The following is a 23399-nucleotide window of genomic DNA, read 5'->3' on the forward strand; positions in this document are numbered from 1 at the left end:
TTTGTTAAAAAATAGTTATCCTTTAAATTTGAAATCTATGCGTTCATCCGACGACAACGATTTCTTTCAAATTAATGTAAATGTTTTCATTAATCAATTAAATGGAGTCACTTGAAGTGGACGTAATGAATTGACACCTGTACATCTTTGTTACACACACACACACATCTATTAGTGAGTGTGTCTTTGTGTCTGTGTTTGTCCCCTCCCAAAGCTCGACAACCAGTGTTGGTTTGATTACATCCTTGTAACTTAGCAGTTTGGCATTAAAAAAAGTATTCGGGTTGGTACATTCGATTAAAAATTATTCAAGGCAGAACCTCTGCATGGCCATAGTCTAATGATTGAAACAAGTAAAAGATAAAAGATATAAACACTTTATTAGTGTTAATAGGATGAAGGTATATGGAAAATATTACAAATGAATTAATTGCTAAGATTTTTAATATAAAGTGATATCAGATATAAGAATAAATATGAGACAAAAATACTGGGTTCTCTATTTTGTTTGATAACGTATATTAACTCTTTAATATTTAAAATGGCCATATCTGGTACATGGCACATGAATCAATGGTTAGAGCATTGAGCTCAAAATCAAGGGGTAATGAGTTTGATTCCTGGACTGGGCTGTATGTTGTGTTCTTGAGCAAGACATTGCTCCAGTTTACTCAGCTGTAGAAATGAGTTGTGATATCTTTGGTGCCAAGCTGTATCGGCTCCTGTACTGGTGGCATGTAAAAAGTACAATTCAAGTGTGATCATTGCCAGTGTCACCTTACCAACATGTGCCGGTGACACATAAAAGATAACATTCGAGTGTGGTCATTGCCAGTGCCACCAGACTGGCTCCTGTGCAGGTAGTACATAAAAAATACCTTTTGAGCGTGGTCATTGCCAGAGCTGCCTGACTAGCCCTTGTGCCGGTGGCACGTAAAAGCACCCACTACACTCTCGGAGTGGTTGGCATTAGGAAGGGCATCCAGCTGTAGAAACATTGTCAGATCAGATTGAGCCTGGTGCAGCCTTCTGGCTCAACAGTCCTCAGTCAAACCGTCCAACCCATTCCAGCTTGGAAAGCAGACATTAAACAACGACAATGATGATGATGATGATATATATACATAACAACATTTTATATATTATCTATGCTGGCAAACATACATTTTCAAAGTTAGAATCGTATGAGGGTTAACATTCTAGCAAATAAATAACATTTTCCTGTCATGCAAGCCCCCACAACACTTGTCAGAGTGCTGACTCACTGGTAGGGAATTCAATTAAATAAGGTAAATGTAAATAGTGTGTAAGATTAAGCCCTACCTAGTACAAATGACTGAACTATGTCAACTGGAAGACTGATAACACAACAACAATAATAATAGTTTCTAATTTAGAAACAAAGCTAGCAATTTTGAGGGGAGGGTATAAGTTTAGTTGATGTCATCAACTCTAGTACTAGACTGAAATGCTGAAAAGTTGATCATGGCAGGATTTGAACTCAGAACATAAAGAGCTAGAAAAAATACTGCAAGACTGTCCCAAACTTTATTAATCCTTTTTACTAAGGCCTGAATTTTGGGGGAGCGGGCTAGTCTATTACATCGACCCCAGTGTTCTGGTATTTATTTTATTGATCTCAAAAGGATGAAAGGCAAGGTCAGTCCTGGTAGAAAACTAAACTCAGAACACAATAATAATAACAATAATAATAATCATCATCATCATCGTTTAACATCCGTTTTCCATGCTGGCATGGGATGAATGGTTCTAATGGGGGTCTGGGATGCCAGGAGGCTGCATCAGTTTCCAATTTGATCAGGCAGTGTTTCTACAGCTGCAGGCCCTTCCTAATGCCAACCACTCCGAGAGTGTAGTGGGTGCTTTTTATGTGCCACTGGCACAGGGGCCAGAGGGGGCTGGCATCGACCACATTTGGATGATGCTTTTACGTGCCACCGGTATGGGAGCCAGTCAAGGCGGCGCTAGCATCAGCCATGTTTGGATGGTGCTTTTTACGTGCCACCAGCACAGGAGCCAGTCGGGGTGAGACGGGCGGGCATCAACCATGTTTGGATGGTGCTTTTTACGTGCCACCAGCATGGGGAGCCAGACAGGTGGTGTTGGCATCAGCCACAACTACAATTTCCATTTGATTGTGGTTTGATTTGATTTTGATGTACTTGACTCAATAGGTCTCCTCAAGCATGACAAATTGCCCTACGATCTAAAGGTACTTTTTGAGTGGGCTGGTTATGCAACACTGATGCAGGCTACAGCTGTGATCTCACTTTATTTGCCAGGTCTTCTCAGTCACGGCATATCTCCAGCATAATAATAAAAGTTTCTGATTTAGGTACAAGTTTAGAATGAAAGGCAAAGTGAAACTTGACAGTATTTGAATACAGAACATAAAATCAGAAGAAATGCCGGTAAGCATTTTTTTTCCTGCACAGTAATAATTCTGCCACCTCGCCACCATAATAATAATAATAATCCTTTCAATTGTAGGCACTGAAATTTGCGGGGAGGGGTTGAGTCAATTACATCAACCCCAGTGCATAACTGATACTTATTTAATCGACCCTGGTGGAATTTGAACTCAGAATGTAGCAGCAGACGAAATACTGCTAAGCATTTTGCCCGGCGTGCTAACGATTCTGCCAAGTCCACTGCTTTGATAATAATAATAATAATAATAATAATAATAATAATAATAATTGAGCAATAGTTGGAAGAAGCACTTGACTAATGTGTGTGATTGTACGTGTGTGTGTGTGTGTGTTCGTGCTTTATTTGTTACAGCATGGTTGCATTTAAACGAAGATAATCTGTGTGTTCACCAGTTGTCATGAATTTAGCCCCTGACACTTCTAATCCTTTATATCAGGCTGGCTTTAATTGTAACATGCTGTTGCTGTTGTTGCCGAGATAAGTAGATGAGCTGTTCAAAAAATATGTCACCTAAATTTTTCAAAGTAATTCAGTGTGATCAGCAACAACAAAAAAGAAAATGATAAATTATTTAATAAAATACAATAAAACATAAAAAAAGTGAAAATCCATTACAAATAGTACATTGTCAGCCATTGAATTTAACACAATAATATAGTTGAAGGAAATAAAATAGCTGTTTCATTGTTACATAACATACAACTAAGCATGTATTTTCTTTCATTCAGTAAAATTATTTTCTGATTTTAACTGTAATTATATAGAAGACCAAACACTAGTTTCTTTTTGGTCAAACATTCAATGACAGTTTTTGTCTTTTTGTTATAGCCAAGTAGACCCAATAAATTGCTGGTACTGCCTCATCACTATTTGACATATGTATTCCATGCTGGAAAAGGAACGGGCAGTTTGACAGGAAGTGCTGAGCTAGACTAATGCTCTGCAACCGATATGCCATGGCACACTGGTGTGCCATGAGATGATGCTAGGTGTGCCATAATGTAACCCGAATATAACTTTTTCCCTTATACTTTTAGTTATATTTTTAGTTCAGGTGTGTTGATGAATTTTGAAAAAAATATAAGTGTACCGCAAGTGAAAAAAGGTTGTGGAGCATTGAGCCAGATGATTGTGTCAAGCTCCAGTGACTGCATTGGCATACTTTCTACAGCTGGATGCCCTTCCTAATGCCAACCAGTTTATGAAGTGTACAGGGAGCTTTTTACATGGTGCTGGCAGCAATTTTGTCATACAAGCAGTGTCATTTATTTCTGTTATTCTGCAAAAGTATGTCTGGCAATGGAAGAAATATTACCTTGCTTGGAAACATTGGAAATAGATGAGAGTTGATGCCAAGAAGGGCATACAGTAATAGAAAATCTGCTTCACTAAACACTGTCCAGACCATGCAAGCATGGTAAAGTGGATATTATGATGATAACGAGTTCCTGAGTGCAACGTAACTGATGAAATGACAAGATGGTCCCCGCACAAATGCTGTTGATCAGGTCTGTGTGAATTAGTTACCTGTTCATAATTATTCTTTCTTCTCATAGGCACTGGTGTAAGAAGCTTGCTTCACAACCACATGGCTCTGGGTTCAGTCCCACTGCATATCACCTTGGGCAAGTGTCTTCTACTATAGCCTCGGGCTGATCAAAGCCTTGCGAGTAGATTTTGTAGAGGTAAACTGACAGAAGCCCATTGTTTATATATATATATATATATATACAATTTAAATATACGATAAAATCTTTATAAGAATTTATTGAGTAGTTAGCGAGAATAAACCTCACAAGGGAAAAATTTATTAATTATTCCATATAAATACATTTATTTATATTAAGGGCATTACTATACATAAATGCCTCATGCTAGGAGGGACTCTAAAAGTCAAACTACCATAGTAAACACATTTTACCGAAATATATATATACATTTATATATTTTCTTTATTGCCCACAGGGGGCTAAACACAGAGGGGATAAACAAAGACAGACAAACAGATTAAGTCAATTACATCAACCCCAGTGCGTAATTGGTACTTATTTAATCGACCCTGTTTTCTTGAGCAAAATGCTATATTTCCTGTTGTGCCAGCTCACACAGCCGTAAAAGAGGTAACCCTGTAAAGGACCGGTAGCCCATTCAGTAGAGAATGTTGCGAACCAGCCCTAAGAAACCGAGGGCTCCAGACAGTAATGTCCAGGAGTTGATGATGATGAATAAAGACAAGACGGTCAAAGCTGGAGTGCAGGTTTGACTCAAGGTGAAACAACAACCATGCAGTAATTATGCTTGAAGATGTTCTGATAAGCAATATAAATGTCATTAACATATATTGTCATAGGAAAAAATTGAACATGAAAAATTTTTATTCTTACCTGATGAGAACAACTTGGTTTTCCCAATCTCGCAACATTTTTTCGTAGCACACACTGCCAATGGCAAATAAGTGACTGAAATGGTGAGCAAAGAGATATAAAATGTAATATGTTACAAGCAATCATTTTGGGGTACATTCTTTGTATTTTCAACCCTTAATAGAACAACCCTTTAGCATTTGAAACTGGCCACATCTGGTCCCAAATATTCTACCTGTTTTATATACAAACTGGCCAGATTTGGCCTCTCACACCTAGCCTACAATATCATTCTAAAAATAAACAATCATATCATTGAAATTTCATAATTACAAGATAATGCATGATTAATTCAAAACAGGTGGAGGCATGTGGCTTTGTGATTTGGGTGTTGGACTCATGTTTGTAAGATTGTGGTTTCAATTCCAGGCTCAGGCGATGCCTTGTGTTCTTGAGCAAAACACTTCATTTCACATTGCTCCAGTCCAATCGACTGATAATCCTGCAATGGCCCAACAACTATCTCGTTTGGGGTGATAAATGTGCCACAGAAACCAGGAAACCAGCTGTATGAGTCTTTAGAACTTGGGAAGGATCTAATTCAAAACACTGTGAATAAATAATCATTACATTTGACTGGCTAGTCTGAATGCTAAAGAGATTGAGAATTCAAATAGTTAAATTCTAGACGAAAATATCTAATCTTGACCAGCTATTCTAAAATTGTAAGAAATATCTTTTATCTTTTACTTGTTTCAGTCATTAGACTGTGGTCATACTGGGGCACCACCTTGTGGAATTTTGGTTGAACTAATCAACCCCAGTACATATTTTCTTTTTAAGCCTGGTGCTTATTCTATTGGTGTTATTCTAACATTAGACGTCAAGCAGTGGTGGGGGACAAACACACACACACACACACACACACGTATATTTTGAATCCTTGTATTTTAGATATATAATTTAATGAAGCAGGAGGGAAAGAAAGTATTTAAACACTACTATTACTATTACACAAGACTTAACACACTCAATCATGGCTCACAGTAAAATGCTTACCAACCCGAAATGCCAATCGCTCACAGTTCTTCGTTTTATAACAATTGGTCAGTCCACCTTTTAGTCACATGAGGGGTGGTCAGAATCCTTCCACAACAATATATATATATATATATATATATATATATATGTATGTATATATATGATGGGCTTCTTTCAGTTTCTGTCAACTAAATCCACTCACAAGGGTTTGGTTGGCCCAAGGCTATATCAAAAGACACTTGTTTAAAGTGCCATGCAGTGGGACTGAACCTGGAACCATTAATAATAATCGTTCCTAACAAAGGCACAAGGTTTGAAATTTTAGTGGGGGGAGTTACTCAATCAGATTGACCCCGGTATTTGGCTGGTACTTTATTTTATTGATTCTGTAGAGATGACTATTGTAATGAAGTCTCAGAATCTGGCCCTTCCCATTATAATGCTTAGTAATAATGGTAAAATTGTCTTACGGTGGCTGTTGTCCGATGGGGCAACCCTCATACTTCTTAACAACATCTTTACCATAAATGTTGAAAATTTTATAAGGGTTAATGGCAACCAAGATAGAACCAATGTAAGTCTGCAAAGAAGAAATAAATTGATGATAGAAACACAAACCATTTGTATGTTTAATATATAAATACAAATACACACACACAAGAGATGTAAACTCTTACACACACTCTCTCTCTCTAATCATTACATATTTATCTTCATTAGAGTAAATTTGGCTTACAGCTGTTTGTAGAAAACACAAATCCGGAGAAGAAGCACACTCTGTTGTAGAGCAGTGTATATTTTAATGGGGGTGGCCCATTTATGGGATTACCCTGGGTTTGCTGTCCATAAAAGACTTATGGCATATTGTTAGACCTCAAAACCTGTTGGCTTAAGGTCTTAGGCCAACAGGTTTTGGGGTCTGATGATATGCCATAAAGCTAAACCCTTCGATTGAAAATTTATGGAAAGAATATAGAAAGCATATTTCTGTTCACATACACAGGATCCCCTGCTGTTAACTGTAAGCTATAAAGCAATTTTTTCACCTTATTGAACTTTGATATGGGAAATATTTACAACCTTCTATGTCGATAAACCACTATTGCTCCTGAAAGTTGTTTTTATACCTTTTATGAACTGCTTGAAGCTTACAATCTTCCTACACCTTGATCGTTGGATCTTACCTTTACACACACACACACACACAAGCAGACATGTATATACATTAATATATACTCATTTATAAACACACATCCAAACATACTTTACAGAGAGAAAGAGAGAGAGAGAGAGAGAGAGAGAGAGAGAGAGAGAGAGCACTCTTTCAAACATATAATAAAAACCTGACTATATTCAATTTTGATTTTTTTTTAATTAAGGAATCATTTTGTATTTCTCCTTAATCTTTTATGCCTAGTTTTGATCAATGATTTTCCTAAATCCATTAGTCTGATTATTCAAGGCTTTCACAATCTTATTTTCACATTAAACTGTTCTAAATGTGTGCAGGCAGCATTTTCTCCATTAAATCACAAAGGAAATAATTTTATGAGTAGGAAATAATTTTATGTGTGATAAAATCCTCATCCTTAAAAATGATAGAATGGGGAATCTAGACACATCTCATGCAATCATGACTGATTTGTTTTTTATGTGAGATATATCTGATTTTTGTGTTTAATTTAAGTTTTTTATTTTGCTATTAGCAAAACCACCCTAGTAATGCTTATTTGAAATTTGATTACAACAATTTAATTTGAAAAGGAGTTTGTTATGTGTGAGCATGAGCATGCATGTGTGTGTGTGTGTGTGTGTGTGTAATCACATAGCCATACCTATGTATGGCTGTGTGATATGAAGCTTGCTTCCCAACCATATGGTTAGAGGTTCAGTCCTACTGCACTTGGCACCTTGGTCAAATGTCTTCCATTCTAGCCCTGGGCTGACCAAAGCCTTTTGAATGAATTTGGCGGAAGTAAACTGAAAGAAACCCATTATGTGTATGTGTGTGTATATATATATATATATATATATATATCATTGTTTAATGTCCACTTTCCATGAGGATATATATATATATATGTCATCATCATTTAACATCCTCTTTCCATGAGGATATATATATATATCATCATTTAACGTCCACTTTCCATGAGGATATATATATATATATTTACCATCATCATCATTTAACGTCCGTTGTTCGACAGTTTGACCAGGGCTGGTAAGATGGGGGGGGGGGCTGCATCAGACTCCAGTCTGATTTGGCATGGTTTCTATGACTGGATGCTCTTCTTAATGCCAACCACTCCAAGAGTGTAATGGGTGCTTTTACATGCCACTGGCATGGGTTTCAGTTCTGTGACACCAATATCTGCCACAACTACAATTTCAGTTGGCTTGAAGACTCTTCTTCTCAAGCACAGCATGTTGCCAAAGGTCTCAGCCATTTGTCATTGCCCCTGTGAGATTGCATGAATGAATGCTTATAAAAGAGCTATGGCTATAAACGGTGGCTGGGCTGCAACAGGTGACATTTATTGACATTTCCTATCAAGAAATTGTTTGCTAGCTCTGCATCATAGAATTCCTCCAAAATAAAGAAACCCTTACTTGAAATGCAGATGAGAGTTGGTGACAGGAAGAGCATCCAACCATAAAAATCTTTCCTCACTCTCAGTTACCTCCCATGTATAATGTGCTACCAGGTAAAAGTAGATGTTGAATGAATGACATATGTATTTAAAGAAAGACAGAGAAATACAAGTGTTTAAATGCCTCACACAAAAACAAAATCAAAAACAAAACAAAACCGAGCATACTCACATATATCAGCTTATTGTTGTATCTTGTCTGTAAAGTATTGAGGATGGTTTGGTGATTAAGAATCCTGTTAACATACGACAAATTGAAATGATTACATGATATAATTTAATTAAAAGTCAAACAGATTCAGAACAAAAACAAAACTAAAATTAAAAAGAAAATCATAACTTACATCAATGTGATGAGATCTTCCATAGTTTCTTCTGCATTTTCATCTTTGTTTGTATCACCCATTTTCTATCTGTAATAAAGAAATGCAGACTTATTTAAAGATTAAATTAGCTATGAAAAATTACTCATATATGGGCCAACCAAAGCCTTGTGAATGGATATGGTAGACTGAAAGAAACCCATTGTGTGTGTGTATATATATATATATATATATATATATATATATATATATATATATATATATATATATATATATGTATATATATATGTATAGTTGACATTTATAGAAAAACAAAAGATGAAGACAGGTGTATGAACAACAAGTAGGTGTATTAGCTTGATGCTCAGGAAAATGAGAGTCTCTTGTTTTGAGCCTACACTCTTCGACAGAAAGGAATGCGAAAATAAAGAGAGAGAGAATGAAAAAAACTTGTGGATTTAGCAGTCAAGCATGGCGAATATATATGTATATATATTCATGTGTGTGTATCTGCCCTCCCACCATTGCTTGACAACTGATGTTGGTGTGTGAATATCCCTGTAACTTAGTGGTTTGGCAAAAGAGATTGATAGAATAAGTACCAGGCTTGCAAAGAATAAGTCCTGGGGTAGATTTCTCCGACTAAAAATCTTTAAGGCAGTGCTCCAGCATGGCTGCAGTCAAATGACTAAAACGTGTAAATGAGTATATGTGGAATTAAGATGCTGGATAACTGATTGCATGTCTTCTGTTGAGTTCCTCAATTAAATGGCAGCTATAGGGAAATGCCCTTAGACAAGTTATCACTCAGCCTGTTTTAGTAAACATAAGTATAAAGCAATCCATTCTTGTTGTACATTGGTAGAATAACTTAATTAGCCAGGACTAATACAAATTATGATAAAGGGATCAAAAGTAGCTAATTTTAGAAGATTGGATGACAGGCATTCTGTCGTGTAAGTGGCAATGTGATTGTCACCTGGCAAGTAATAGACACATAGCTCAAGTCCCAGTTGTGGATCTGATGTTCTTTTCAACTTCAAATTATGATTATAATGTTAGAATCCAACCAGTCTCTTGTGAATGCTTTAGAGAGGACAGTTATCAAGCTGCATAAATAACAGCAATAAAAAGGGCATTCATCCAGTGAAGCACTGGGGAAAAATGTAATCAACTAGTCCCTTCCCTTGAAATTTCAGGCCTTGTGCCTATAGTAGAAAGGCTTATTATATATGAAGGAATATAACACCAGTCCGCACCACCCCACATATATACACCATCCCCTGACGCTTCAATGCCTTCCACCATTCTGCTACACCTCTTCCCTCCACTACCTTTCAGCCCTGAAAATAACAGAAATACCATAACATTTCACAGCATGACCAAACAATGAATAAACAAAAACTGATAAATGACACTTTTCCATATGTTTTTTTTTTTTCATATCACAATTAGTTAACAATGGCATCGTTAGTTACAAGTTTCCAATGGCCTGTTGTTAGTTCAAAGCTTTTCTGACTGGAAGGTGTCGAGGGAGTGTCTTCAACACAATGCTGAACAAATATGTCAAGCGACTTTGTTCATGAAGCACTGGTCTTGGTTTTCCTCACCAATGACTGAGAATCACACAAACATGTGAATGTGTGCGCAAATACATGTATGTGTAAATACATATCTGTGTGTGTGAGAAGGCAAATGGGTTTGTGGCTAGGGTATTCAACTTATGAAGGTCATAAGTTTGAACCCTACAAACACATTGTGTTTTTGAGCAAGACACTTTATTTCACGTTGCTTCAGTCCACTCAGCTGGCAAAAATGAGTTGTATCTGTATTTCAAAGTCTTAGCCTTATCCCGTTTCATGTCGTGCTGAATCTTATGGAGAACTCCTTTAAGGGTATGCATGTCTGTGGAATTCTCAGCCACTTGCACATTAATTTCATGAGCAGGCTGTTCCATTGAATGGATCAACTAGAATCTTTGTCATAGTAACCAACAGAGTGCCAGTACATACACACACACACACATGCAGATACATACATATATATATATATATATATATATATATATATATATACACATACATAAATATACACACTAGATGAAGTACCCTATCTTGTCCAGATGTTGAAATTTGGTTTTCTTTTTGCCCCTCCCTTTATGAAGAGTCAATCAAATAATAAATCTACCCCACCACCCAAACCTTAAATTTTGGCATCTATCCATCTCCTTGCACAAGGCCTCTAGTATCAGATGAAGTCCTTTATAAGTAAGGTTTCTATTATACATTTACGTACACATACACACATTCAAGCATAAACGTAAAATTAGCCTAATTCCCAGAGCATAAAACTTGTATATTTTATAAGCAAATTTATATTTAAAACAATTAGTGTTTGTCGATTTACCATTGAACAGGACGTGGAATGTTATGGCAATTCTAATAGTTTTATACCTGTAGCGCAAAGCTATGGCAGAGATATGGAAGAATGGGTTTGACATTGAAATGTCAGAGTGACAATAATAGTGATGGTGATGGTGATGACATTGAACTGTTAAGGTGGTGGTGGTGGTGGTCATGATAATGATATGATGGTGGTAGTGGTGGTGATAGTGATAACAGTTGTGTTGGAATGATGTTACATTCCTTGGTTAATAATTCTTTCTACTTATATCAAGAGGTTTTCAACCATTTTTTACCTATAGACCCCTTTGATCACCATTTTCTTCTGGTGAGCCCCCATAGCCATTCAATGATTAAAAACTAGTTTTATAGCATCTTATTTCAAAATTCTCATTTTGTTGTTCACACATTAACTTGTGTTGGTTGAACTATGTAAAATATTACAGAAAAAACCCCAGCCATTTATTCATTCTGTGAGATTTAGTACCAAATGCCCCACGGGTGAGTACTGGACTGAAGCCCACTGATTGGGGATCCCTGTGTTCGAGATAACCTTAAGATCAGCTAAGATAGATTGTGAGTGATTAGGTGATTGATTGTGTGACCCAGTGGGTAAGGTAAGGGAACAATTTGGAAGACAGACACATATGTAGAAATACACACATGTGTACTTACGTAGAGATACACACACAACATATGTACAGAAATACACACTTGCATACATACACAAAAATACATGTATACAACATATACAGAAATACATGCATGCATATGTTACAAGATACATGCACACAACATTAACAGAAATGTACATGTGTATACATACATGGAAATACACACATACAACACAGACAGTGATATACACATTCATATGCACAAGATACATACTCATACAGAAATAAGGAATACATACATGCATGTATACATAGAAATACACACTTGCATACATAGATACATACATACAGAAAATATACATAGAATTACATATACATACATAACACATACACACATAAGTAAGTACACACACACATAAATACATACACACATAAGTGCATACATCATACCTACATAGAGATACAGGCACAAAATATACACAGAAATACACATATATACATACATACACTCAAATACATAACACATACACACATAAGTACAAACATACATAAGTATATACACACACACAAATACATACATAACACATACACACACAAATACATACATAACATACACACATAAGTACATACATCATACATGCATAGAGATACAGGCACAAAATATACACAGAAATACACACATGCATACATACAGACATACATACATACAGACATACAATACATGTGTGTACAAATACTTGTCTAAACATCAAAACTCCCATATCATCAACAGAACAAACATAAATATCAAACAAGAGATTAACCTTTAGCTTATTGTCAATTTATTTAGCAGATATTTGTCAACATTTGGCATCCCGCTTGCCCTCCACCTTGATTAAACTAAACTAAACTGACCACACACACAGATTCCATTGCTCTGTGACCCCACTGCCAACCCCTGACCCCACACAGGTACTTCACTGTTTGTATAAAAAGCAACTAAGTTATATTGGAATAGTGAGAAAAATATTTGTTAAAATCAGAATCACACACTTACCATTTGCTGATCACTTTTGTTATGTATTTGGACACCACGCACACACTTCACTTTTCAGTTACATTAAACAATCCGACAATCTTTCCCATTTCTCTCTTTTTCTTTGTTTTTTTCTTCCTTTTTACATATTCCAGCACTTTCATAAGTATCTATAATCACTAAATATATTAGTTTTAACAAGACTAACCAGTTTGGTATGAGAAAGAGAGAGCGAGAGAGAGAAGCATGAAAGAGAAAGAGAGAATAACATTTGAGAGAGAATAGCGTATGGAGAGAGGGAGAGAATAATATGTGAAGAGAGTGAAAGAATATGAGAGAGAGAGAGAGAGAATAGCCTCTGAGAGAAAGAGAGTAGCATCCAAAAGAGAGAGAGAAAGAGTAGAAACTAAAAGAGAGAAAATAGCATCTATGAGAGAGAGAAAGAGAGAGTGTGTAGAATGTAAGAGACCGAGTGAGAAATATACTTGGGTAAATAGTAATAGCGATAAGCTCGTATAATAATAAATATTAATATATTTATTATATACCTGTACAACCCAGGTAAACAGAAACACTGATATATTGTACAATATAAGGCCTAATCACAGAAACAGTGTCTATAATATTACTCTTTTATGATCTATGCATGTAAAGTGGGAATTAAATTAAAGACTGTAATAGTCTAATTAAGACTATTATATACACATCATATATATGTATGTATGTATATTTTTTATTCATAGGATGACTGATTGATATATTAGAATATGAAATCAGTCGTATAATCTATTGTAGAAAAGTGGACATAAAATGCTGACAAGTCAGTCCCTGTTATCAGCCATCTCTCCTATCACCTTTCTTCATTGATATCCAGTGTTGTCTTAGCAACATTACAGGCCACACCAGGCAAATCAATGTGCAGGGCCCTATAATATCTATTGATTGACCTGGGAAATGCGAGCACAGGATTGCCCTGCTTGATGTAGCAGCACCAACAGGTGCCACCTCCTTCGAACAGAATAGGATCACAGGAGCACAAAGATGACATGAGCTGTGTGAGTCCAGAGCCAACTTCTTGCCTTCATTCCCAGTAGACCACCAGTGCCTGACCTGTGGCAAAACCTGAGCATGCATTGGCCTGATTGGCCACAGCTGGACACTTTGTGACCCATCTTCTACCATGTGATGTCTCTGATAATTGTTCAGATCAACAGAAGAAGATATAAACATTATTATTATTATTAAGGTGGTGATCTGGCGGAATTGTTAGCACACCATTTAGTTAGTCCCATTTAGAGAAGTATTATGCTCTCAGTTGCTTATATATCACGGAAAGTAGGACAAGATTTGGCCCCAGTAAGCCTGTAGGCTTCTGTCAAACTTAAGGTTCATCAAAATCATTGTTTTAACCTGCTTTTTTTACATGCTTGCATGGATTAGACAGAATTCACTGAAGTAGATTATCGACTGGTGGAGGACCTTCTTGTCCCCAATCCTCATTTGTTTCCAAGTAAGGTAATATTTCTCCATGGCTGATCATTTTCCCACAAGTGAGTTGAAATGAATGGCATTGCTTCTTGTTAACTATCAAGTGATGTAAGACAAAGAGACATAAACAAACAAACACACACACATGCACACACACAAAAGGCCAGCGACTTTGGAGCGGGGAGTAAGTCAAAAGCTTCAACTCCAGTGCTCAACTGTTATTTTATCGACCCTGAAAAGATGAAAGGCAAAGTTGACTTAAGCAGGATTTGAACTCAGAACATAAAGAGAGACAAAATGCTACTAAGAATTTTGCTTGATGCGCTAACAATTTTGCTAGCTTCCTACCTTCATAATAATAATAATCCTTTCCACTACAGGCACAAAGCCTAAAATTTGCTGGGAGGGGGTAAGTAGATTAGATCAACCCCTGTACAGAACAGGTACTTAATTTATTGACCCTGAAAGGATGAAAAGCAAAGTTGACCTTGGTGCTATTTGAACTCAGAACATAAAGAGAGACAAAATACCTCTAAGCATTTCACCCAACATGCTAACAATTCTGCCAGCTCACTGCCTTCATAATAATAACAACAACAATGGTTTCAAATTTTGGTATAATGCCAGCAATTTCAGGAAGTAGGTAAGTTGATTTCATTGAATCCAGTGCTCAACTGGTACCTTTTTATTGACCCGAAAAGGACGAAAGGCAAAGCTGACCTCGGCAGAATTTGAACTCAGAACAAAGTCAAATGAAATGCTGCTAAGCATTTTACCCAGCATGCTAACAGTTCTGCCAGCTCGATACCTTAACAGTGTAGTGTTAATGCTATATATCTCTTATTGGATATTTGGGTGTATCTCTACATTCATACACCAGTGAAAGTCTACTTCAATGTATATTTTCATAAATCCCTGTACAATACAATTCAGTCCAATCACTACACTGCTTTCCTTTAAAAATGTCTCCCACATAGCAGAAATACAGAGGCATGCATACACCTGTGACATTACATATTATCCAATGTAAACAGACAGAGATCTACTGATTAGAAATATTTATGAATTAGTGAGTATCCATGGTGAATCCACAGCTTTTTAATGTTCAGCTTTATAGTTAATTACTTGCTGTAAACTGCATTTAAATGGTATAAAGTAATTGAATAAAATACATGTTCCTCTTTATTATTTAACCATTTGGCCCTTAAACCGGCCATATCTGCCCCAAATATTCAACCTACTTTATGCTCAGACTAGCCAGATCTGGACCCTCATACCATACCCTACCATGACATTCTAAAAATATACAATCAAGTCATCAAAATCTCAAAGCTACGAGATAACGAATGATAAATTTAGAACAATATGAATTAATAAGCATTACATTTCACAGAATAATCTGAACGCTAAAGGGTCTAATTGATAAAACACATGCAGGCTAAACATGGTTAGATGCAGGAATGGCTGTGTGGTAAGAGGCTTGCTCCCCAACCATGTAGTTATGGGTTCACAACCATTGCATAACATCTTGGTTGAGTGTTTTCTACAGTAGCCCTGGACCAACTAAAGCCATATGAGTGGATTTGGTAGACAGAATCTGGGGCTATAGAAGGTACTTGCTCATGGTGCCACACAGTGAAACTGACCAGAAACCATACGGTTACAAAGTGAGTTTCTTAACCACACAGCCATATCTGTGCCCATAGTGAAAATAATTACAGAATACTGTAGTTATTGGATACTACACCTAAGAAAAGACAGGATGGTCACAGTTGGAATGCTTTGATGATAGATCTATTCAGACATCAACAAAACCATTACAAGTAACAACAAACAATATACCTGTAAAAGTATCACCCAATGTAAACAAAAACATAAATAAATAAATACCTGTAATTTACACCATACAGGTAACTAAAAACACAGGTGTAATTGCAATTAAGCAATAAAGAACAAGTGAGAAAAAGATCACAACTAAAACAAAAGATGAATAAATGTGTAATTAAGAGCCAATGTAAACAACAGATATATAATTAGAACAGAATTTTAATTTTGTTTGTTGTATGTGGCCTTTCTTTTCTTTATTGAAGTTGAAAAGTGAAGTCTCATTAGAAATATAGTCCTAGATACACAATACCTGAAAATAATATTTTGAAAAAGAATGGATAGTCATAGCTGGAATGCTTTTTTGTAAGTAATTGCCTGACATACTGACTTATATTGGAAGGTGGACGGTTGGAAAATAAAATGCATAGAATGAAAAAAAGAAAGAAAACAATAGCTTAATTGTATCTGCTGTCCGTCTTAGAAAATGATCAAATAACAGAAAATATTAGTTTCAAATTTTGGCACAAGGCCAGCAATTTCAGGGGAGGGTATATGTTCATTACACCAACTCCTGTACTGAACTGGTACTTATTTTATTGACCCTGAAAGGATAAGTCAACCCTGGTGAAATTTAAACTCAGAATGAAAAAAAACAAAAAAACAAAATGCCTAAGAATACATTAGCCAAGAAAACACACAAGACAACCAGATACTAGCCCTGTTATGAAGTCTCCAACTGGATATAGATCTGCAAGTTAAAAGAATGGTCATATTGCCATAAGATATGAACTGGCAGAATCATTAGTACATTGGACAAAATGCTTAGCAGAAGTTCATCTGCTTTCATGTTCTGAGTTCAAACTCTACTGATGTCGATCTTGCCTTTCATCCTTTTAGGGTTTATCATCAACTATCCCCACTCTCCCCAAATTTCAGCATATTGTTATATAACAAGATCAGAAGCAGCTAAGTCATCTCTTTCAAAAATCTCCATCTGTGTTTCTATATGTGTTAGTCTGATGGGGGCAATGGTTTTCATCAGTTTCAGTGACGTGAAACAGATGAGAGGTAAATCTTCCCAACACCTGAACAGAATGCAAGTAAACTGAACACAGCATTGCAAGCCAAAGAATCACTCATTCATTTTACAATGCAACTATTGTTTACAGCAGTGATCAAGTAATATTACTCAGTAAAACTTCAAAATTTCAAGTTACGCTTATGTTCCAAACACCACCTTAATAATGACAAAAGTTATTTTACAACTTTATCATCAGAAATAACCGAGACAAAGAATGTATTTCAACAGAAATACGGCAACAAAAAGCTTCAACCAAAATCAGCTCTGATGATGTAAATCTATTATCAAAGACATTCTATATTTGACCAGCTCATCTTTTTATACTCTTTGCATATTTAGGATCTACAGTCCAATATGCCTGTATTTTTTGGCAATAGAGTGTGATTTGAAGGAAGTTAAGCTATTATTTCTAGCATGGCAAGCAACCATGCACATGTTTTGTGTAGGCTTGTGTTGACTAGTTCTACCTGAACTGTTTGGTGTCAGAATATGCTTAACAGACAAATGGAATTCAAAGGTATCTATTTAGAAACACTTATGCACACTCAAGTACAAACACTCATGGACATGCTTACAAAATCAAAAAACAACACAGCACCCATGACTTTTGGAAACATTGAAAAGGTTTGTCAGTTCATTTAGGCAAACAAAGAAGAATGAAAAGCAAAGCACTGGTTAAATACTGGAATTGGTTTAGTGAATTATTCCTCTCCCCCATAATTTTATCCCTTCTGCTTAAGAAATCAATATCATGGTTTTTAATTTGAGGCAAATTGGTTATATATGAACTGAAAATGCAAAAGTATTTTGTTCAACATCTTCCTCTGGGTTTCTATCACTGCACCTCATCTCATCTCGTTTTCAAGCTGGGAGGAAACAAACATGAAAAGTAATTTTTTCCTCTGCTTTAATGCTTTTGCTATCCACTAATATATTGTCTGTAATGCTGCCATTTCTGCATTGTCACTAACAGGATTCTTAGGTTTTGAAGTGGAAGAGTGTCTCCAAGAGATCCAGTATTTAGCTGTGGCTTTGTAATAGACAAAAAATAATTCTGTCCCTAGGATGGAAAACTAATAAAATACTTATTCTTAAAACAGCCATAGATGTAATGTAGAAAAAAAAAGTAATCTGTTAAAAAATTCCTTGCAGTAGACCTGAACTCATGACAAGCGGGTTCAAACATGCTTATCTCTTCTCAGCCATTTACCATGATTATATTTAATTTTCTACCTCAAAATTTTTATTCATCTTCCTAGAGAGGTTCTAGAACTGTCTTATCTCACTTGCTTCAGCCATTAGTGGCCATGCTAGAGCAGTGCCTTGAAATTTTAGTCAAATGAACTGACCCGAGTATTTTTTTTAAAACCTGGTACTTATTCTATCTTGTTGCAAGTTTTACAAAGAGATCCTTTAAATTAATTTACTTGAAGTTCCTTCAAAACTGTTTCCAAAGATTTATATAACCCAAGGTCAGCCTTGAATGAATAGGCCTCTCATCAAAAGGTGTTCAAGCTGTGATCATCTCATCTTTAAGATGCAGCATGAATCCTCCTGTTTTTGATATAGTGAAAGACTTGACAGATTTATTTGCTATTTTTAGCATGTTAAGTGATCATGTAGAGATCCCACCTTGTTTTGGCATGAATGCTTATATTTTAAATTACAAAGTGTTGACTTAAATGCTACAGAATTGAAAACCTGGTAGATGTAACTTTAGGTCTAATTAGATCAAGAAGATTGTGTCTCGGAAGCTTTTAATCATGGCCATCCCATTGTTTTATGAGTATGGATGTCTTTCTTTGAAGATAGCAGGGTATGATTTGAGGGAGATTTACATCTTATCTTTTAGCAAACTTAGCAACTGTATAAAAACTCCTTAATTATTAAGACTCCTCAACTGGGAGTTTTAATACTTAATATCCACTGTTATGGTTGATTTTTCCATACTGAAATATATTTCTTGGAATAGTATCAACAGCATCTCTCCACATGTGATACTTTGTCACCATCTGAGAGCATTAACATCTAGGTAAGTCCTCAACGTATCTGCTTCAACAATATCCTTTAAAGTCTAGTAACTACTGGATTATTATTTTTTTATTTTGTTCTGTCTTGTATTATTCATCTAATTTCATATTTTCAAACTGGCATTAGGAAGGGCATCCAACAATAGGAACCAGGCCAAAAAAGACAATTGGGGCCTGGGCTGGTCAGCTCCAGTCAAACCGTGCAACTCATGCCAATATGAAAAATAGATGGTGAACAATGAAATGTAATGTTATATATGCCAATAAAGTGTGGTAGTTCTATAAAGGACGATATTTTTGTTTTAGCCCCAGGAAAACAGCTTTTCCAGCTGGCTAGTGACACAGAGTTTGCGCCTGTATAGCACTTGCAAGGGAGGTCATCGCTCCCATCTCTAACCTTATGGATGTCCCACACTGAGGACGGATAACATCCAGAAACCTAGGTCCAAGTATCACATAAGGCTAGAGATGAGAACGATGACCTCCCTTGTAAATGCTATACAGACACAAACTGTGCGTTGATAGCCAGCTGGAAAAAGAAAAGTTTCCTGGGGCTAAAATAGTATCATCATCCTTTATAGGACTACCACATTCTGTTGGCATATAAACATTACTATCCAGTACTGTTACTGTACATCTCCCACTCAGAGATTTAAAACAAGTTTTTCTCTATAATATTGAAATGATTGGGATGCAAATGTGTTTCTCAATCTCTAGAACTTTGGAAAAGCACTATTCATACATGAGAAAGAAACCTTTGCTTTTTGTTGGAATGTCACAAACATATCCACCACAGACATGACAATATAATAATTCTGTATAACCAAAGTGAGCAACTTCTCTACGTGAATAAATAAGATTTATTGACTCAAAATATTTTCTCTACGTGAACAAATAAATTTTATTGACTCAAAATATTGTATAATAAACAGTTTCTTGATTAAAAATGCTGTCTATATGATTAAAGAAGATAAATACCAAAATTGAAAAAAATGTTTATAACATTTAGATACTGAAGTAGTTGATTAAAGGAATAATTAGACCAACGTCGTTACTGGAATATTTTTACTGCTTTATCAATTCTGTTGTTGATAAACTTCAATGTCACCTTTCTTCATTACTCACTGTTAATGAAATATCTAAAAATTACTCATGGAAGAATGTTACTGTGAACTGGTTAACGTGGGAATTCCTTCCCCACCTCACAACTATATTAGATTGTAGATTTAACAGCTAAAAGCCTCAATTACAAAAGAAATCAAATATTTTCTATGTACATCTATTTGTTTATGATGCATTATTTGTCATTGGATTGTGGCTATGCTGGAGGCAATTTTTCGACTGGTATAGGCAAATAAATCTACCTCAGTATTTTGCTTTTTAAAGTTTCCTACTTATTCTATTGTTTTCTTTTGCTGAACTACTAAGTTATGGGGACAAACAAACCAATGCCAGTTCTCAACACAAAGACATGCATACACATGCACTTTAAAAGTTTCCAGTTTCCATCTATCAAATTCATTCACACAAGGCATTCATTGACTCATGGCTGTAATAGAAGAGACTTACCCATGGGGCATGGTAGAACTGAACCCAAAACCACGTGGTTACAAAGGAAACTTAGCTGCACAACCATACTTGGACAAGGAGTTACATTCATGTTTTGCAGAGTTTCAGCAGATTGAGTAGTAAAAACCACAACCCTCAAGGTTTCGCAACAGGAAGGGGTGTAACAGGACATGACATTTTTTAGTCCAGAGGTTTGGCTCAAATGGTTCTAAGAGAATGGACACTGCCATAGGAAATCAAGGACAGGTAGGGGCCAAGGTGAAGGGGTAGACATGAGCAAGGAAAGAATGCCAAAGTGTGGGTGCTCTTGAGAAGGAATGCATGAATTGATTAGTGAGGACCTGGGAGAGTAGAACGTGCTAAGTGGAGGTGGAACAAATGACTTGAGGGTATCCTTAAGTGATGTGGAGTGATCCTTAAAGAAGGAGCCACTGTAGTAGCAGCAGTTATAAAAAGCAGAGTGCAAAGACAGCACATCTGGATCAGAGGTGGAGACAGGTTAGCAAGTGTTTGTACCAAACAATCAGTTTTCCCCCACCTTCTCTGTCCAGCTTTTTGGGTGGTGGGGTTACAGCCAAGGCTATCTGTAGTAAAACTATCCCAAATGTAAATTCAGTATCACATTATGGGAGTCACTTCAATTTCGTATAGAGTTAGTGATTAAGAACTGAAGTAATTTCTATTCCTGAAGAGGAAGGCTAGTTTTTGCGATGTCATCTTTGCTAAGACAATCTAGGAGTAAAGATTTACATAATATTGTTGAAGAATTGTTTGCAAAAAACTGCTTTAAACATGAAAATAAAACTTGAATTCTATTGAAACATTAAAAAAATACATTCCTAGCTGCTTTAATGTTAGGGTGTTATGAAATTGTTGACTCTTCTGTAAGATAAATAGTATAAATCAAAAGATTTCTTGTACAGCCAGTCCATACGAAATTAATGAGCAGATCTCAAAGTATACTAATGATATATAACTAGTGACTTGATGCCTTTAAATCACTAAAGTTAAAATTTAGGTCAATATCTATATATTTGTATTTTTATTTTCCATTAAATTAGTATAACAGACTAGGGTGTCTTTTAAACGTTTTATTGAAGTAGCAAAGTGTGACCAAGTAAGCATATCTCGTTTAATTCATAAAATGACAAGCTTTATTTTAAATTAATGTTTTGTGTAATTAGTCTTTTCAAGCTACTTAAGTCACAGTTCAGTCAATATTCATATTTTCTTTTTTAGTATTTGTTTTGTGTTTAATAAAGCCATCCCACATCAAGTTAACTATGTATGAAATAAAAACAAATGAAAGAGAAATTTAAAAAAAAAAAAGTATGGCTGTGTTAAGTTTACTTCTAACTGTATGCCTCCGGGTTCAGTTCCGCTGCATGGCACCTTGGGCAAGTGCCTTTCACTATAGCCTCAGGCCAATCAAAGACTTGAGTGGATTTGTTAGACTGAAAGAAGCCATGCGTGTGTGTGACAAACTGTTGGTGTGGTTATGTCTTCATAACTTAGTTATTCTAATTGGTCTCTTTTGCCAAGCATGGTATGCTTAAAAAATGTCCTGAGGTCGATTTATTCTACCAAAACCCTTCAGGTATATCAGAATGGTCATAGTCAAGTGACTGAAACAAGTTAAAGCTAACTATTGACCCATAACCAATCAAAAATGTCAATGTGGTCCTCCAGTCAGTGAAGGGACTTATTGAATCACAGACCCTTTCCAAAATCAAGGTGGAAGAATCATCTGGGAAATCAAAAATGTTAACAAGGTTGACTATATATACTTCAGATATTACAATACTGCAATGTTGTCCTTGTTAAGAGAATTGCTGAGGAGCAATGGAGGGAAAAAATACCTTCCATACTGAGGACTGATAACCTCCTAAATGGTCCACTGAAGAAAGATAAAAATAATATCCCCCCTCTGTGAGAAACTGGTTAATTCCCCACTAATAATTCTAGTGATAGCACCTTAGTAACCAATGGAAGATAACTGGTTCTTTTCCAAAAGGGGACAGCCTATTGTAAAATGATTCATAATGGAATATATGAAAGGAGTTAATGTATCACAAACTGACATGGTGGGCATTTTCTAATATCCTTAGAGTCCCAAATTGTGGAAAATGGCATGGATCTTTTCCTGTTGGACATAAATTCAGCTGAATATATACATTCAAGAAGTTTCGACAAACTGTGTTTGAGATGAAGCAGCAATTGAACTTATTCTTAGAAAGCATAGGTTTCACTGAGAATATATATAAATATAAGTCAGTAAATAGTGGGTTTGTGTTAACTGCATGTGGAGAAATAATAGGAAAATGAAAAATAATAAGGCAGAATGCTAAACTGGAAGCATATTTTAATAAAGATTTCTAACCGGCTTTCTTTGCATAGCAAATTTTCAAGAAGAGGGAGAATGAAAATGTTTTTTACAAAGATGTACAAAATGAAGAAAATAATATATAAAAAAATAAATATACCAATACATTATATTGTCTTTGAGCTTCTGAAGTTCAATGGTAATCCATGTATATA

At 35.8% G+C, this 23399-nt stretch overlaps 1 protein-coding gene across 4 annotated transcripts in view; it reads right to left on the reverse strand.

Annotated features, from left to right (window-relative positions):
• LOC106881175 (unconventional myosin-XV) overlaps nt 1-23399 on the reverse strand; it is a 324434-nt gene that overhangs the window by 231507 nt on the left and 69528 nt on the right. For 3 of the 4 annotated variants that reach the window (XM_052973940.1, XM_052973938.1, XM_052973941.1), the window contains exons 2-5: nt 8857-8925; nt 8685-8748; nt 6329-6438; nt 4839-4913 (exon numbers count right to left, since the gene is read on the reverse strand). In XM_052973940.1, coding sequence (XP_052829900.1) covers nt 4839-4913; nt 6329-6438; nt 8685-8748; nt 8857-8918 — 311 coding nt within the window. In that variant the 5' untranslated portion in view covers nt 8919-8925. Of the gene's footprint in view, nt 1-4838; nt 4914-6328; nt 6439-8684; nt 8749-8856; nt 8926-12887; nt 13037-23399 lie in introns of all 4 variants that reach the window. The other variant, XM_052973939.1, reaches the window with a different exon arrangement.

The sequence above is a fragment of the Octopus bimaculoides genome, chromosome 17 (genome assembly GCF_001194135.2).
Source record: "Octopus bimaculoides isolate UCB-OBI-ISO-001 chromosome 17, ASM119413v2, whole genome shotgun sequence".
Classification (NCBI taxonomy): Eukaryota; Metazoa; Mollusca; class Cephalopoda; order Octopoda; family Octopodidae; genus Octopus; species Octopus bimaculoides.